General features: G+C 42.4%; 1 protein-coding gene across 2 annotated transcripts in view; it reads right to left on the reverse strand.

The window, feature by feature from the left end:
- Positions 1-18,951, reverse strand: part of COL20A1 (collagen type XX alpha 1 chain) — a 537,383-nt gene that overhangs the window by 18,751 nt on the left and 499,681 nt on the right. For both annotated transcript variants that reach the window (XM_085619699.1, XM_085619698.1), the window contains exon 38: positions 18,779-18,845. In XM_085619699.1, the coding sequence (XP_085475825.1) occupies positions 18,779-18,845 (67 nt within the window). The remainder of the gene's footprint in view (positions 1-18,778; positions 18,846-18,951) is intronic.

The raw sequence follows: 18,951 nt of genomic DNA on the forward strand, positions 1-18,951 counted from the left end.
CAAGGAGGAGGTCTCCAAGATTCTTGCGTTAGGGGTGATTGAGTCCTCTAAAAGTCCTTGGGCAAGCCCAGTGGTCTTGGTGCCAAAGGCTGCCGCACCGGGTGTCACGCCAGAACTACCGAGGGCTGAATTCAGTCACCAGGACTGACGCGCACCCCATCCCCAGAGCTGACGAGCTCATTGATCGGTTAGGGTCTGCCCAGTACCTCAGCACGTTTGATTTAACGTCTGGGTACTGGCAGATCGCCTTGACTGATGGGGCAAAAGAGAGGTCTGCATTCTCCACACCAGTAGGGCACTACCAGTTCCGGGTTATGCCCTTTGGGATGAAGAATGCCCCTGCCATCTTTCAGAGGTTGGTCAACCAGGTGTTGGCTGGCTGGAAGAGTTCAGTGCCGCCTACCTGGATGACATTGCAGTGTTCAAACCCAGTTGGGAAGAACATCTGCACCACCTCTGGGAAGTGTTGATGGCGCTGCGGAGAGCAGGCCTTGTGATGAAGGTAAGTGCCAGATCGGGCAGGGTTCTGTGGTGTACTTGGGGCACCAGGTTGGGAGCAGCCAGGTGGCGCCCCTATAACCCAAGATTGATACCATCCTGGCTTGGGAACCCCCTAAGACCCAGACAGAGGTGAGCGCCTTTTTGGACTCACTGGGTATTACAAGAGGTTTGTCAAAGGGTATGGCAGCATTGTTGCACCCTTGACAGAGCTGACTTCCAGGAAGCAGCCCAAGAAAGTGAACTGGACTGACACCTGTCAGAAAGCTTTTGATGCCCTGAAGACTGCCATGTGCACGGCGCCCATGCTCCTGGCACCCAACTTCTCAAAAGAGTTTATTGTCCAAACAGCTGCTTCAGAGCATGGTGTGGGGGCTGTTCTTTCACAGATGAATGAGGAGGGCCTAGACCAACCTGTGGCCTTCATTAGTAGGAGGTGACTTCCACAGGAACAGAGGTGGAATGCAATTGAGCATGAGGCATTTGCTGTGGTCTGGGCACTGAAGAAGTTGAGACCCTACTTGTTTGGAACTCACTTCCGGGTTCAGACAGACCACATCACCTCAGATGGTTAATGCAGATGAGGGGTGAGAATCCAAAGCTGTTGAGATGGTCCGATTCCCTACAGGGAATGGACTTTACAGTAGAACACCGCCCTGGTACAGAACACGCCAATGCTGATGGTCTGTCCAGATTTTTCCGCCTTAGTGAAGAGAACTCGCAAGAGGTAGGGTAGTTCTCCCCACATTTCAGCTGGAGGGGACACGTGTTAGACCTGGCACCATTGGCGTGGGTCTCCCTTCCATTTTTTTGCGCTATTCCTCCTCTTTTGTTGATATGTTTTTGCTGGTTTAGATGCTTTGGGAACTTTGCCGCTGCTAATCAGTGCCAAAGTGCAAGTGCTCCCTATAGTAAATTGATGTATGGATTAGTGACTCCATGATTGGCTCATCTGATTTACTGTCAGACTCTAGTACCGTGCACTGAGTGTGCCCAGGGCCTGTAAGTCAAATGCTACTGGTGGGCTTGCAGCACTGGTTGTGCCACCCACCAGAGCAGCTTTTAAAGTGTGTCTCAGGCCTGCCATTGCAGAGCCTCTGTGCAGTCTGGTACTGTCATATCAACTTGGCAAGTGCACCCACTTGCCAGTCCCTAACCTTCCCTTTTCTGCATGCTAGTCACCCCTAAAGTAGGCCCTAGGCCAGGGTGCATTGTATGTAAGAGGTAGGACATGCCCTGATGTGTGTGGCATGTCCTGATAGTGAATTGCAGCCAATTTCGTTTTTCACTATTGCAAGGCTACCTGTCCCCTTAGGCCAGAATGGGCAGTTTGATTATAACATCTTATAATCATAACTGACCCAGGGAACGTGGTAGAAAAACAAATTTAGTATGCCTGAACTCAGAATGATAAAATACATCTTTTAGTGAAGATGGTTTTAACATTCTGTGTTTGAAAATACCACTTTTAGAAAGTAGGTATTTTCTTGCCTAACCATCCAGCTTGCCTCTGCTAGGTTGTGTATTGCATGTCTGGTTTGTGAGTGACAGGAGGGCTTGGGCCCCAGCAGTCTGATGAGTCAGGGCTTGGCTGAATAGAGAGTGGGGGGGGGGGCAGAGATTTCCTTCCAGTACCCCCAGCCTTCATAGTATAGAGAGTAGGGCGAGGAGATGTCCTTTCAGCTACCTGGGCCAGGTCTGCTTTCAACAATGGTGTCTCCACCTCCTGCCAGGAATCTGCACAGAACTGGTTTTGGTTAGGTACAGGCACCCTCTGCCTTCAGAGGACAAAGGATTTACTGGTATAAATATTGCGGCCCAGACCCCAGAACTTTAGATCACTTCTGGGAATCAAGACAAACCTTTGCTGAGGAGAAGAACCAGGAAACTGAAGGAGACTACCCCAGTGCTGTGTGCTGTTTGGGGGTTGGCCTGCAGTGGTTGCTTCATTGCCAAAGAAAGGAGAAGAGGACTGAGTGTGCTTTCATCATCTTGAAGAAGATCTCCAAGGGCTTGAACATTGAGCTTGCCTCCTGCCTGAAGTCTCAGGGTGAATTCCTTTGCTGGGAATTGAAGTGCCTGCTGTTGTGCTGGGCCTTCTAAGAGACTGCGTGTCTCTGGGAGCTGGAAGCGCGACTCAACGAAGAAGAAGCGTGTCACTGCCGCAGCAGTTGCCGTCGCATCACCGAGGAAGCGTGCCGCCGCTGCCGCCATCGCATCACCGAAGCGCGTTGTATCACCTGAGAAGCGTGTCGCCGCCGCAGAGGCCGCCATCGCATCACCGGAGAAGCGTGTCGCAAGGCCTGTCACAGCTCAGAAGTTCATTGAGTCGCCGCACGGCCATCGGGCGTGCACGCATCGCATCTACGTTGTTGCTCCGTAACCAAGACGCCATTTTGTCGCATTGCAATGGAGCGTCATCGCATCTGATCACAGTAGGAAACCAGCGCGTCAACTCCCCACACAGTAAGGAAGTGAGCCTCAACTCCCCTGCACAGCAGTAAGGAACCGATGCATCCCCTCCCCTGAGTGTAAGGAAAGGCGCATCACCTTCCCTGCGACCCTTTTGTTTGGTTTGCGTTTCGCATCCAAGGTACTTTGAGAGTAAAGTGTTGCATATACAACCTAAAGTACTTGGCGCCAGAATCGGAGCGAGCACAAGCCACGCCCACTGACGCTGGCCACGCCCCCTTGCAAATACCTTAAGAGCGAGCGAAATACAAGCCGCTAATCAGAGGTAAACTCTACTCCTGAGGCGAGATAGCCGGGAGCGCTTTTCTAAATTCTTGCACTGCCTTATTTTAAAGAATCTGATTTTAAAATTTGCGTGTGTATAACTGTTGCTGTGTTTTAAAGATTGACTTAAATTTGCACTTTAAAGCCATAGCACCCCTCTCACCTTACCTGCTTAGAACTCCCCGCGCTGCCGATTTCAGGGCTGCGGCGGGTCAGAGTTCTTGGCGCCAGAATCGGAGCGAGCACAAGCCACGCCCACTGACGCTGGCCACGCCCCCTTGCAAATACCTTAAGAGCGAGCGAAATACAAGCCGCTAATCAGAGGTAAACTCTACTCCTGAGGCGAGATAGCCGGGAGCGCTTTTCTAAATTCTTGCACTGCCTTATTTTAAAGAATCTGATTTTAAAATTTGCGTGTGTATAACTGTTGCTGTGTTTTAAAGATTGACTTAAATTTGCACTTTAAAGCCATAGCACCCCTCTCACCTTACCTGCTTAGAACTCCCCGCGCTGCCGATTTCAGGGCTGCGGCGGGTCAGAGTTCTTGGCGCCAGAATCGGAGCGAGCACAAGCCACGCCCACTGACGCTGGCCACGCCCCCTTGCAAATACCTTAAGAGCGAGCGAAATACAAGCCGCTAATCAGAGGTAAACTCTACTCCTGAGGCGAGATAGCCGGGAGCGCTTTTCTAAATTCTTGCACTGCCTTATTTTAAAGAATCTGATTTTAAAATTTGCGTGTGTATAACTGTTGCTGTGTTTTAAAGATTGACTTAAATTTGCACTTTAAAGCCATAGCACCCCTCTCACCTTACCTGCTTAGAACTCCCCGCGCTGCCGATTTCAGGGCTGCGGCGGGTCAGAGTTCTTGGCGCCAGAATCGGAGCGAGCACAAGCCACGCCCACTGACGCTGGCCACGCCCCCTTGCAAATACCTTAAGAGCGAGCGAAATACAAGCCGCTAATCAGAGGTAAACTCTACTCCTGAGGCGAGATAGCCGGGAGCGCTTTTCTAAATTCTTGCACTGCCTTATTTTAAAGAATCTGATTTTAAAATTTGCGTGTGTATAACCGTTGCTGTGTTTTAAAGATTGACTTAAATTTGCACTTTAAAGCCATAGCACCCCTCTCACCTTACCTGCTTAGAACTCCCCGCGCTGCCGATTTCAGGGCTGCGGCGGGTCAGAGTTCTTGGCGCCAGAATCGGAGCGAGCACAAGCCACGCCCACTGACGCTGGCCACACCCCCCCCCCACATCACTATAAAATGTGCCCCCCACAAACGCGCAGCGGACGCGCGCAGCGGGCGCGCCGCCTGCGCGCCGAAGGCGCGCCTAAGGCAAGCCCGTCTGCGCCCGTCCGCGCCAAGACCGGGCCCAGGGCCATACCCCCTGTCCAAAACAACATAGGAAAAAGAATACAGCAATACTACAGTCAAGACCTTCAAAGACTGAAATCACGAGCATCATGTGCCCAGATAGATCCAAACAGAGAAGATAAAAAATGTCCTACATGTTCACAAACCTTTCACTTTTCCCCCATTAAAAACCTGACCAATTCGACAATACCAAAATACCGAAAGCACCATTTGAAAATTGCGTTGCTCAATGTAAGATCTTTAGTCAAACACAATATACAAACAGCGGAACTAATAGATAATCATAATATTGATATACTATTTGTCACCGAAACTTGGGCGGATGAAGCATCAGACGCCGATTTGACCCTAGCTATTCCAGAGGGTTACTCCTTCTCCAGAGCGGATAGAAAAATAAAACGTGGAGGAGGATTAGCAATTATAGCAAAGAACAACTACAAAATTAAAACATCAGATAAAGGAAGTACCCCAGACTGTGAAACTCTAACTTTTCAAATAAAAGTCACGAACAATTATTCGTTCAATGGACTACTTATATACAGACCACCTAATGCAAAAACGGCGTTGATCGAACTGTTAAGCCCGTTTCTCGAATCTAGTGTGACTAGTCCGGACTACACAGTTTTAGGAGATTTTAATCTACATTTAGAAAAAACCTCAGACTCGAAGATAGCCTCATTCATTGATACAATGTTAAACTTTAACCTAAAACAAAAGGTACATGTGGATACCCATGAAGCAGGCCATACATTGGATGGTATTTTCACCTCCTGTATAAATCTAACAAAAACAGATACCATTCCTATCCCGTGGACAGACCACAAACTCATCAGTTCCACATTAGAAATTAATGAGGACACAGGAAGACCTATGGAGAATATTAAACAAACGACATATTTAGAATGGTCTAAATTAGATAACCAGACATTCATTGATATACTGCAATCATCGTACCCTGCACTTCAAGAAAACTGTAACACAGCCTGCAAACAATTTAATGAATGGCTAGAGAATGCAGTAGAGCAAACAGTCCCACGAAAAAAAGCCACACTAAAGAGAAAAACCCCCTCACAGCCATGGTTCTCGGAAGCACTAAGAACCCAGAAACAGACATGTAGAAGAGCGGAAAAAAAATGGAGAACTAATTATGACTCCGATCTCAAACAAGAATACAAAGCTACCTTAGCATGTTATAAAAAACTAATTATAACGGAAAAAAGTAAATACTTTATCCATAAAATCAATGAGTCAAAAAACTCAAGCAAAACCCTATTCGACATTGTCAAAAAATTATCAAAATTCGAGAACAACAACTCTGAAACGTTAACTTCAGACTTCTGCAACGTGCTGGGAGAATTCTTTGTCAGCAAAGTATCCCTAGTATATGACTCATTTAAAAACCATAACACAGAAATACCCATAAAGGATAATTCATCAACAACAATCCCAGTGAGTAGGGACTCAGATCCCACCACATTCTTCCAATTCACCCCCCCTACAGTGGAACAGATTCAAAAACAAATCCACACCATCAATTCAGGCAGCCCAATGGACCCATGTCCATCCAAAATAATGCATGTCTGCTCCGAACAACTGAGCATAGTACTAGAGAAATTATTCTCTCAAATCATTAAAACCAACATCTTTCCCGATGTCTGGAAAATGATATCGATCAGGCCACTTTTAAAAAAACCCAACCTGGACTGCGAAAACCCGAATAACTATAGGCCAATAGCTAGGATCCCATTCGCCGCCAAAATCCTAGAGAAACTCTTAAATAAACAATTATCCCGGTACCTACTGGACGGCAACTGGCTGGACCATTCGCAGTTCGGTTTCCGCGAGGGACATGGAACCGAAACTGCACTTATTACAGCGATGGAGGAACTTAGACAAGTACTGGACAACGGATCGAAGGCCGCCTTGATATTACTAGATCTATCGGCGGCCTTCGATACGATTAGCCATGAGACCCTCATAACACGTCTGAAAACAGCACAATTGCATGAATCAGCATGTGCACTCATCACCTCATATCTAGAGAACAGAACGTTCTCTATAGAATCAGGAGAAGCAAAATCTAATCAATTCAACCTACCATGTGGAGTCCCACAGGGTTCATCGATTAGCCCCACTCTTTTTAACTTATACGTCACCCCCCTCGCACAACTAATAAGGGACTGTGGATTCACCCCAATATCCTACGCCGACGACACCCAAATAGTGGTGTCAATAAATGAAGACGTAGAGAACACAGCAGAAAAATTTCAAATCTGCATGCAAAAAATAAGCCAATGGATGAGAACAAATTGTCTAAAATTGAATGGAGACAAAAGTGAGGTCATGATCCTAGGAGGGGACAAAAAAATCTGGTCCCATTCATGGTGGCCAAAAGAACTAGGAGGATGTCCTGAACCAACGGAGAAGGTAAAAAACCTAGGAATTACTCTAGACACTAATCTCTCCTTTGACGCCCAAGCGAATAAATTGGCATCATCCCTGTGGTACATTTTAAAAATGATTAAAAAAATACTACCCTACATACCACTTGACTCACGAAAGACAGTGGTGACAGCATTGGCCATGTCCAGATTGGACTACGGGAACGGCCTATACGCTGGAGCCAGAAAAAAAATTCTAACCAAACTTCAACGTTTGCAGAATGCAGCAGCCAGGCTGATATTAGGTACGCCTAAATTTGAAAGAATCAGCCACAAACTTAGAGACCTACATTGGCTGCCAATCGAAAAACGAATACAATTTAAAATACTGTGCCTAGCATATAAAGCTACCAATGGAACCGGATCCCAATTTTTAAAAACTCATCTAAAAATATATGAGCCAAATAGAACCCTCAGATCTGGCCAAAAGAAAATAATTGCGGTACCAAGATTCAAGAGAGCAAACTGGGGAGGAAGAAGCTTCCTGGTACATACAGCGAGGATCTGGAACAAACTACCGCTAGATATAAAAACTAGTCCATCACTGATATCTTTCAGAAAGCAAGTAAAAACGTGGCTGTTCTCGGCATATCCCTAAACTAAACACCTCAAGAGTCAGAGTCAAATCACAGCGCCAAGACGCCTATGGGCAATCGCGCGCTTTACAAATGCAAAAAAAAAAATCAAATCAAATCAAAAAAATCAAATCAAGTAAACTAAGATATTTCCTACCATTTTAAAGTCTATTTTTGATTACAGTATTGTGGATTTTTGTCGTTTGGTCTTGTGTTAAGTCTAGTAAAGAGTACTTATTTTTCTAAACCTGTGTGGTGTCCATCTGTAGTGTTTTCACTGTATTACTGTATGTGCTCACAAATGCTTTACACACTGCCTCTGAGATAAGCCTGCCTGCTTGTGCCACGCTACCAAGGGGGTGAGCAGGGGTTATTTTAGGAGTGTAGCCCCTTACCCTGACTAGTCGCAAAGGTCCCTATTCGGACAAGGGTGCAAACCATTGCCAACTAGAGACACCCAAATCTAACAGTGACGCTGCTTATCTAATCAAGAGATGAGCAGAACAACATTTGTTCATGAATTCAATATACATAACAAATTACTAGTACCTGCCTCCCCAGCCATGCCTTTAGCTTTGAGGACCTGGAATAATCTGAACTGTCACACTTGCCAGCGAGAGAGATGGTTAGTAGATGTTTTGGCAGTGATGACATTGGTGATGGGTGGTGAAAGCTGCAGTGGCCTCCTGGTCAGGGCCCAGGCACACATTAAGTTCACAGTAGGCCCAGCAAAATTATAATTTCCTCAGTGACATGTACAAAATATTCAAATTTTAAGAGTGCATAATTTCGGAGAATTTAGCTTTGTGTGATTCTGCATAATATTCATGCTTGGAACACTGGTTTGCACAGAGAGATATTTTCTGTTCAATTGAGTCTACTGCAGGTATCTGATGTGACTTTCTGACATGGCAAAAGCCATGGAATAAAAATAACAATGCAGGAGCCCGCAGCCAAAAAGTTTGCATTATAAGCATGAGATTTTTACAAAATAAAAGTCATGGCCCTACCAAAACAATTCTCCCATTCCGGCCTTTCACTTTCACATGCACAGTTCTGTGGGAAAGTCTTCTGTAGGCAGTGCTTAATTTGTAAAGAAAATAAATAAAAAATAAGTGCCAGCGCCCTCATCAGAAGGCCTCTGTGGTTTGAAGTGCCAATTGCCACTGCCAGCAATGCCAATGTCAGTACATACATATCTATTAACCATCACACTGCTATAAGTGTGACGTGTCAGACCATGACTACTCTCAAACATTTTTCCTGGGGCCAAAATGTTCGGTTTGTGATGTGACCGAGGTTGGCATTGTGCCATCCTCCCTCAAATGGGTCATGATGTTAATAATCTTACATAATAGGTTGCAGTGCAATGGACATTGATTGTTATATTTACAATACTTGCCCCCTAGTGGGCCACCTTTCACAATTGTTAAAACCCTTGACAGATTTTTCCGATATTATGTAGGTGAACATTAGTGTCTAATTTGTGCCGGGTGTTTAAAATCATATATTTCATCAGTTAAATTTCAAGATTCCACTTTTGTACTTTGTATATAACTACCAGATTCTTATATGGAAAAGAGATTGATTCAAAACTGTTACAGACTTGGGTAAACTATACAATTATGTGAGGTATCATATTGGTATTTATATGATGTTAATAAAAGCTCTTTAGGGCAGTTAGTTTGTTCACTCCCTATAGGTGTGAGCACATCTCCTCAACCTTGTTGAGGCCATAGGGCGCTAGAGTTCTAAAAGACAATATGTGACGCGATTCCTTCTGTCTCAGAGTCTTTTCTCGATTGCCACCTCTCACATGGCGATCGACCATCTCCGCAGCATAAAACTTTAGTTTCTTCCAGTCACATTCATGGCATTTTTCCATATGTTCCGCAACAGCATAACTCCGGTCCCGGTTTACTGTTGCCCTCACATGCTCAAGGATGCGCTTTTTTGATTCGCAAACCGTGCTCCCCATGTATTTGAGTTTGCACGGACACTAAATTATATAGATGACCTATTGGCTTTTACAGTTAATTAGTTGATTAATTTTCCACTTCTTTTGGTTTGCCATTGTGATTTCCTTCATGTTTTGCGGAATTTGACAGACTTTGCAAGTGGAACATCTGTAAAAGCCCTAGCCATGTCTTCTGTGTTTTTGTTTCAAAGTGACTGTGCACTAGTTCATCTTTCAGGTTTTTTGCTCTCCTGTATGTAATTTTTGGATGGTTTCCCACAACTTTGGCCATAGTGAGATCTAAGCACAAGATATTCCAGTTTTTACGTAGAATTTTTTCAATTTGTTTTGATTCTGTGGAAAATGTTGTGATTAGACAGATTACATCTTCTTCTTTGTCCTGCTGTGGCTTTTTTTTCTTTATAATATCAATTCTTGGCTGTTTTTCAGTTCTTTCCAGACAGGATGTTTAAATATTTTTATTATATTTTCTTTTTCTGAATCTCTTCATCGATTGTTTACTGTGTTTTTGCCATTCGTGTTCTTCCGAGCATATCTGTTGTATCTTTAATAGTTCACCATATGGGATGTTTTTGACTAGCATGGCTCGATGGAAACTCTCCGCATGTGATGTTGCATTACTTGCTGTACTCTTGCGGTGCAGTGTTGTATGTACCATGTGTTCCATATTATAGATCTCCGTGTCCAAGAATACCACTCAGTTGTCACTTATGTTGTACGTAAAATTCAGGTTGGTGTTGATGTTATTTAAAATGTTGAAATATGAGTTGAAGGTCTTCCTCAGACCCATCCCAGATTATGAGAAGATCATCTATGTATCTCATCCAAGATATTATTTTCTCCACATATTGATCGTTGCTCGAATTCCAAGCCACCTTTTGCTCCCACCAGCCCATTGTGAGACACGCATAACTAGGACTGAAAGAAAATCCCATCGCTGTTCCATCCTTTTGTAAATATATTTCATCTCCAAACATGAACACATTTTGGGTCAGACATAACTCAATCATTTCCATTATCATTGCGTTGTGATTTGCAAAGTGTATGTTCCGTTGCTTTAAGAAATACTTGCACGCTGCCATACCAATTGTGTTGTGGATGTTAGTGTATAACGAGATCACATCCATTGTGATTAACTTGTATGTTGGTTCCCAAGTGATTTCTTGAACAATTCTTAGTAGGTCATTAGTATCTCGTAGGTATGATGTCAGTTCCTAGATGGACCACTAATTCCTCCCCACTATTTAATCCTCGTGGGTACTTGGTCTGTAGATCTATAATAAATCTCGACTCAAGTTTTCTCAACTTGCGTGTTCTATTCCCTCCTCTTACACTTGCTGGAACAAGGATTAAATAGTGGGGAGGAATTAGTGGTCCATCTAGGTCAATAAATTAATCATTTCTAGTCTGAATATCCATGAATCGGGGGTTTTGTCATTCACTGATTTATCTACAGAGATTCGGGAAAGTGTTCCTATGTTACCTCCCTCTAAATTTTGAATTTTGACTATTAGACAGTTATGAATACTGCCAATATGTAAAAGGTAACAATAATAAGTGCTGTTATGTATATTATATGCCGATACACGGCTAAGATTGTGAATTCACGATTGGTTCGTAATATACATAGCTTGTTGATAGTAGTGCTCTTGGAAAGGACGCAAGCCGATACACGGCAATATTTGTAAACTGTGTGCCATGGGATGGTCAAAATTCACAATCGATGGTGTTTTCATTGTTTAAAATGTAATGACGCTTTGAATTGCATTCTTTGTAAGCCGATACACGGCGGGAAGTAATGGATGTAACCATTCCAAAATGGCACTGCCATTTGGTCAAAAATGTATGTCCTTTCTCTATTTTGTAAGCACTAAGCAAACCTTTTTAAACATGCCTCCTCGGAAGTGTAATGAACACCGAAGAAGGCCTACGCCGAAACGCGTTTGTTTGTTTGCCGTTACCGTGAATAAACAACAACTGTGATTGTCCCCCCGGAGTGCGGTATTTCTTCGATAAACAAGGGGAAGTTGAGCTTTGGATATATATATATATATATACATATATACTGGCGGTCGCCAGTAGATAGTTATAGTTACAACCTAGTTTCCATAGGAAATCTCAAAATTCTATTTTGAATAACTTTGGCGCCGGTTGACGAATCCTCGCGAAATTTTCAAAACTAATGGGGCGCTCCGTTCAGCTCCTACCCTGAAAGTCTCGGGGTCATTCGTCAAGCGGGGGCCGAGAAAAAAGGGGGTCCCAAAAAGCGTTTTCCCCATGCATTTTTCCATAGGACCTTTAGACACAGCTACAGCCAGAACGGCTGAACAGAATTACTTGAAATTTGGCAAAGAGGTAGTCCTCAGGTCAGGCATGTGCCTTTTGCATATATGGTGTAAATCCGTTCAGTAGTTCCTGAGAAAATCAAAAGTAAAATCATATACATATCTGGGCGGAGCCTAACCACACATCTCATTGTGGGATCTGATTGGCTGTCAGCACTTCATCCAAGAAGTGTTGGCAGCCATCTTGGGATCAATATACATGATAGCACCTCATTAAAAAGCATTGCAGTTAATAGAAGGTTTTAAGACCTTAGTTACATTATAAATCATTTGTTGATGGTACCATACTCATTTTAGGAATTGTAGTATGTTCTAAGGTGATTTTACCATGTGAAAAAGCCTTCTGCTGGGATATCATGAATCATGTTTGAGAGAAAACTATTTTCACATGCTTTTCCCACAGAGGTTTGGAAGGTGATCTATAAGCTAAACTGAGAGCATATTTTCTGTAAATTCACATTATCTTTCTCAGTCATGTGAGAATGAAGTCTGACATTCTCAGTAAAACATGTACATCCAACAAGGGCAGAGACTGTCAGTTGATTCCTTTGTGTTCTACTGCAGCTTCCCAGAGTGTTCCAAAGAACAACTAGAGCGCTAACAGTCTTACTTATGACAAAGGTATGGCACACCTGAAGCCATCTTGATTGGAATAAAGTGGTAACATTTAAAACATTTAATTTAAAAAGGAACAAAATGAGAGGGTTCATTTTGCCATAGAATGTATGATTAGTGCTGCAGAAAGAAACATTAGGGCACATTTTGAGTGACTTCTCAAATCATCTTCTATTTCATTAAAGAATTCTGACATGTAGACTGAAACATGCACTTTCAATACCAGCAGCAGACTTCCCTGGTGAGCAGTAGCTTTACTACAGTGATCTAATGAGCAACTAGAGTGCTAACATTCTGAATTTATGGCAAATGTGTGACACATCTGAATGCCTTCTTCATTGAATCAAAGTAAAAAACTGACAGTATGCCTACTGAGGAGACTGCAGTAAATGAGGAAATTAGGAAACTTCATAACAAGTCTCCCAAGATGGCCACCAGAGACAAAAGAGCCCAAATGTAGCACAAATATCACCGAGATGTAGCCCAAGTATAGCCCAATGACAGAAATCCCAAAGTGTTTTAAAGAACAACTAGAGCGCTAACAGTCTTACTTATGGCACAAGTATGGCACACCTGCAGCCATCTTGATTGGAATAAAGTGGTAACATTTAAAACATTTAATTTGCAAAGGAACAAAATGAGGGGGTTCATTTTGCCATAGAAATTATGACTAGTGCTGCAGAAAGAAAACATTTAGGGCACATTTTGACTTCTCAAATCCTCTTCTATTTCATTAAAAAGTTCTGACATGCAGACTGAAACATGCACTTTGAATACCAGCAGCAGACTTCCCTGGTGAGCAGTAGCTTTACTACAGTGATCTAATGAGGAACTAGAGTGCTACCATTCAGAATTTATGGCAAATGTGTCACATCTGAATGCCTTCTTGAGGGAACCAAAGTAAACAAGCATTGAAAATGCAAAAGGTCTCGCCCTCGTTTAAGTTAAAGCAATTCTGTTTGTAATTAGGTGGCTTTTTAGCTTTGCTTTTATTAGTGTTTTTCAAAATTTCATGTAAATAAGATGCATATCTGTATATGTATGCATGCCTTTATATTTATATTTATATAGATATGCAGATTATATATATGTATGTATATACATATATATACACATACATATATATAAATGCATATATGTGCATATGTGTGCGTGTAGAGAGAGGTAGAGAGAGGTAGAGAGGTAGAGATGTAGAGGTAGAGACGTAGAGGTAGAGAGGTAGGGGTAGAGAGGTAGAGGTAGAGAGGTAGAGGTAGAGAGGTAGAGAGTAGTAGAGAGAGAGGTAGAGAAAGGTAGAGAGGTAGATAGTAGAGGATGAGTAATAGAGAGTAGAGAGTAGAGAGAGAGTAGTAGAGAGAGTAGTAGAGAGTAGTAGAGAGAGTAGCAGAGAGTGAGTAGGAGAGAGTAGTAGTGAGTAGTAGCGAGTGAGAAGTAGAGAGTAGTAGAGAGTAGTAGAGAGTGAGTAGTAGAGGGAGTAGTAGAGAGTGAGTATTAGAGAGTGAGTAGTAGAGAGTAGTAGAGAGTGAGTAGTGGAGACTGAGTAGCAGAGAGAGAGTAGTAGAGAATGAGTAGTAGAGAATGAGTAGTAGAGTGAGTAGTAGAGAGTAGTAGAGAGTGAGTAGTAGAGAGTAGTAGAGAGTGAGTAGTAGAGAGTAGTAGAGAGTAGTAGAGAGAGAGTAGTAGAGAGAGAGTAGTAGAGAGTGAGTAGTAGAGAGTAGTAGAAAGTGAGTAGCAGAGAGAGTAGTAGAGAGTAGTAGAGAGTAGAGTGAGTAGTAGAGAGTGATTAGTAGAGAGAGAGAGTAGTAGAGAGTGAGTGGTAGAGAGTAGTAGAGTGAGTAGTAGAGTGAGTAGTAGAGAGAGTAGTAGAGTGAGTAGTTGAGAGTGAGTAGTAGAGAGTAGTAGAGAGTAGTAGAGAGTGAGTAGTAGAGAGTGAGTAGTAGAGAGAGTAGTAGAGAGGGAGTAGTAGAGAGAGAGTAGTAGAGAGAGAGTAGTAGAGAGTAGTAGAGAGTGAGTAGTAGAGTAGTAGAGAGTGAGTGGTAGAGAGTAGTAGAGAGTAGTAGAGAGTGAGTAGTAGAGAGTGAGGAGTAGAAAGTAGTAGCGAGTGAGTAGTAGAGAGTGAGTAGTAGAGAGTAGTAGAGTAGTAGAGAGTAGTAGAAAGTGAGTAGTAGAGAGTGAGGAGTAGAAAGTAGTAGCGAGTGAGTAGTAGAGAGTGAGTAGTTTAATTTAAAAGGAACACAATGAGGAGGTTCATTTTGCCATAGAAATTATGATTAGTGAGGAAAAAAGAAAAATTAGGGCACATTTTGAGTGACTTATCAAATCCTCTTCTATTTCATTAAAAAATTCTGACATGCAGACTGAAACATGCACTTTCAATACCAGCAGCAGACTTCCCTGGTGAGCAGTAGCTTTACTACAGTGATCTAATGAGCAACTAGAGTGTTACCATTCAGAATTTATGGAAAATGTGGGACACATCTGAATGCCTTCTTGATGGAATCAAAGTAAACAAGCATTGAAAATGCAATAGGTCTCGCCCTCGTTTAAGTTAAAGCAATTCTGTTTGTAATTAGGTGGCTTTTTAGCTTTGCTTGTATTAGAGTTTTTCAAACTTTCATGTACATACCATGCATATGTATGCATATATGTATATGTTTGCATGAATTTATATTTATATAGATATGCAGATTATATTTATATGTTTATATATTCACTGAAAAAACCATAGGTTTCACACACGTTATAGTTACGAATTAGCATTTAAAAAACCTTGCAAATTCACTTAAAAAACCATAGGTTTCACACATGTTATAGTTAGCTGGACATTTCACTCGTAAAAAACCAATGAAATTCCCCCGTTATAGTTAGTGCAGGCAACTATAACTCACGCGACCGCAATCCTCTGCTGATGACGTCAGATATTACATCACTGTATTTAGACACTTATTTACCCATGTCTTCTTCCATTAATCTTTAGCTATACATATATTACAAATATTTATTTTTCATAAAGACACATATGTCATCAGTGATGTAATATCTGACGTGGGTTTTCAAATCTGTTTTTCCCACTCGAATATTGTCATTCATATTCGGCAGATTAAGGAATACAGCATCCGCTAATGCTTCACGGCTCCGGAGTGTCTGCGCTGACGTAGACATATTGCGTGGAATATAATTAACTGAGCAGCTAATGCCAAACGCTGATAGATTTCTTAACGTATTTGGCAAATAGAAAATTTCGAAGGCACAATCCTCTCACCCGCTTATTCAAACACTTCCGTCAGCATTGTTCGCTTACCAAAAGAGATCCTCGATGGTTCCCGAGAACGTCCTCCGACATCCACAAGGTTTCTCAGGTCCCTTTCAGGTTTGCGGAAACTTACGCTGTGTAATTCAAAGTGCGGGGGGCTGGCTGAACTTCTACTCCTTCCGGGTGAAACACAAAATCGCAGCAGCGAGGTCAACCGTAACCAGAGCCAGCCCAGCAACTCTTCCACGGTCAGCATAACGTTTCGGCTGTTGACACACAGCCTTGATCACATGACCCCCCAGTGACGCACATGATTTATATACAGCTCATGATTGGATGTTTGGCAGTTACAATTACGTTTTTGAAAAAATGTAGAGCTAAACAAAATACTTCAAATGTAGAAATATTTGTTAAAATCCATAAATACATAAATAACTCTAAAATATATATATATATATGTGTGTGTGTGTGTGTGTGTGTGTGTATATATATATATACACACACAAACAATTAAAAAAGGATTAACCTCAGGTTTTCTGGTTTCATATTGTGCAGTTCATTACCTACTGGCGGTCGCCAGTAGGTAGTTATAGTTAGGACCACGTTTCCATAGGAAATCCGCAACATTCTATTTTGAATAACTTTTGCGCCGGTCGACGAATCCTTGCGAATTTTTCAAAATAGGTGGGGCGCTACGCTCCGCTCCTACCCTGAAAGTCTCGGGGGGATTCGTCAAGCGGGGGCTGAGATAAAAGGGGGGTCCCAAAACGCGTTTTTCCCATGCATTTTTCCATAGGACCTTTAGACACAGCTACAGCCCGAACGGCTGAACAGAATTACTTGAAATTTGGCAGAGAGGTGGTCCTCAGGTCAAGGAAGTGCCTTTTGTAGGTTTGGTGTAAATCTGTTCAGTAGATTCTGAGAAAATAGCCTTTAAATCAATATATATATCTGAGCCAGCTTACGGTGCGCTTACGGTGCGCTTACCGTACGCGTACGGTGGCGTGCGCGAGCGCGATTCTGATTGGCCCTTAGATCTTAGTAAACATTCGAATCGGTCGAAACCAGGAAGCGGCGGCCGCCATTTTCTCTCTCGCACTCTGAGGGGGGAGCTGATAAACAAATGCCAAAAACATATAAAGGGGCTGTTTAGACAGCGCCCATGCACATAACCATGTTAGTTGAGTCTCCAGAGAAAATAATAATCAGGACGTTTATTTCCACGCTACGCGTTTCGGCTAAACAGCCTTGTTCACACGATCGTGTGAACAAGGCTGTTTAGCTGAAACGCGTAGCGTGGAAATAAACGTCCTGATTATTATTTTCTCTGGAGCCTGAGAGTGTATTATTATCACGTATCAGACGGATGGAACATATATATATATATATCTACACATACATATATATATATAATATATATATATTCATATAATATCTCTATCTATCCCTATATATATATATAATCTATAAAATCCTGGGTTTAATACTGGCTTCCCCTCTTTACCAAATTGTGTGGTCAAAGGCGATTGTTTACACTTTCCTTCCTTTTTATTCTTTATCACATATATGAGTACCTCGAAATAGGACAAAATCCTCTCCTGTGTTTGATTTGATCAATTCTAATATTGTTCATGTATCATAGGAACCCAGGTCACTCAAGAGTATGCACATAACAACTGACTTAACTCTTAGTTCAATATTGACATTGTTGTCAGAGTGGAGGGAAGAATTTTTTTTTTTTAAATTCATGTTTGAAAACAATCACTGGAAACAAAAAAATACTTCTCAGAGCCCTGATGTAATAAGGAGAAATGGTTCTGCATGTTGATGACCTACACTTTTTTAATTTAGAAGAAACTTTATAACATGTTTACACTTTTACTGCATGATGTCTTTAAAAATGAGTGCTGCTAAAGTTAAGAGGTGCAGGACACACTTTCTTTCTTTAACTTCTCTTAACCTTTAAATAAATGATTGCCTGTTTATTTAACATGATTTTGATGTAAGTGCTTAGTCGAGTAGACCGCAGCCTAGTGCTGCTGTTGACCAGGGGCCGCACCTGAAGGTCAGGAGTGCCGTACTTTGAGTATCAGTGATTCAGACTGTTTAAGGTCTTGAGCAGCAGGTAGTAGCTGTTTTGAATGTATATTGAATTAATAACTGTTCTGCTCATTTCTTAATTGCACAAACAGCATCATAAGTGCTGCTGTTGTCAATTAAGTGCTGGGGCTGAATACGGGAAAACCACTGGCTCAAATTAAGCTCTGCCTGTAGGCCAGTCCAGCTATCCTTGAAAGACAGATGCAGCGGAGGCAGGTATTATCAGGAGGCAAGACTCTGTGGCTGGAGTTACACATTCACACAGAAAGAAGTGATATTCAATCAAAACACATCTGCATGAGTGGTCCTGCCTTTCCGAAATTTATAAGAAGACAGGCTTGTTGTTAAAAAGAAATCTAAAATGACTTTGATACATTTCAAAAGTAAATATGGCAACATAGGAATTTTCAGGTAAAAATCCATGATTGTTTGAAACCTATTCTTTATACGATAAACATTCACAATAATACAATTTTAGCAAGGTGTTTTGCCGCAAAATGGAAAACTTAGCAGCCTAAAGAAATTGCGGAGTAATAAACTACCCAGACGTTTACGCGCAGAACCAACATTTTGGTGTATGGATGTATTTAGCATGGATAAGGATGCAGTCGGGGGTGAGAAGGAGGTCATCATGTACCAACCCCACTGTTTCCCTATGTCAAACAGTGAACCCCAACCATTGTGTCAAATGTCGTTTCCCATTGAGTCATCTAGGGTGTTTTGAATCCTTCTACTCCAGAGGGAACATCACGGTAAACTTCAGATTGAAACAAATAAAGAAACCATGGAATATGGCTGGCGCTGACTCAGCGGTGTAATGGGGAAGGGAGGGCTGATGTGCAAGGTTCGGTCGATACTCACCTTGAATAAGCTGTTCGCACGCTTGGGTCACCATTTGATATATTGCTGAAACGGGTTGAGATTCTCCCTGAAATTGATATTAAAAGGCATTGATTAAGCAAAGGTCACACATTTGCTGGTGAAATCGGGTTGACATGGGACAGATAAGTAGAGCAGGGCTTGGTGGGCATGCA

This window comes from Triturus cristatus, chromosome 7 (genome assembly GCF_964204655.1).
Source record: "Triturus cristatus chromosome 7, aTriCri1.1, whole genome shotgun sequence".
NCBI lineage: Eukaryota > Metazoa > Chordata > Amphibia > Caudata > Salamandridae > Triturus > Triturus cristatus.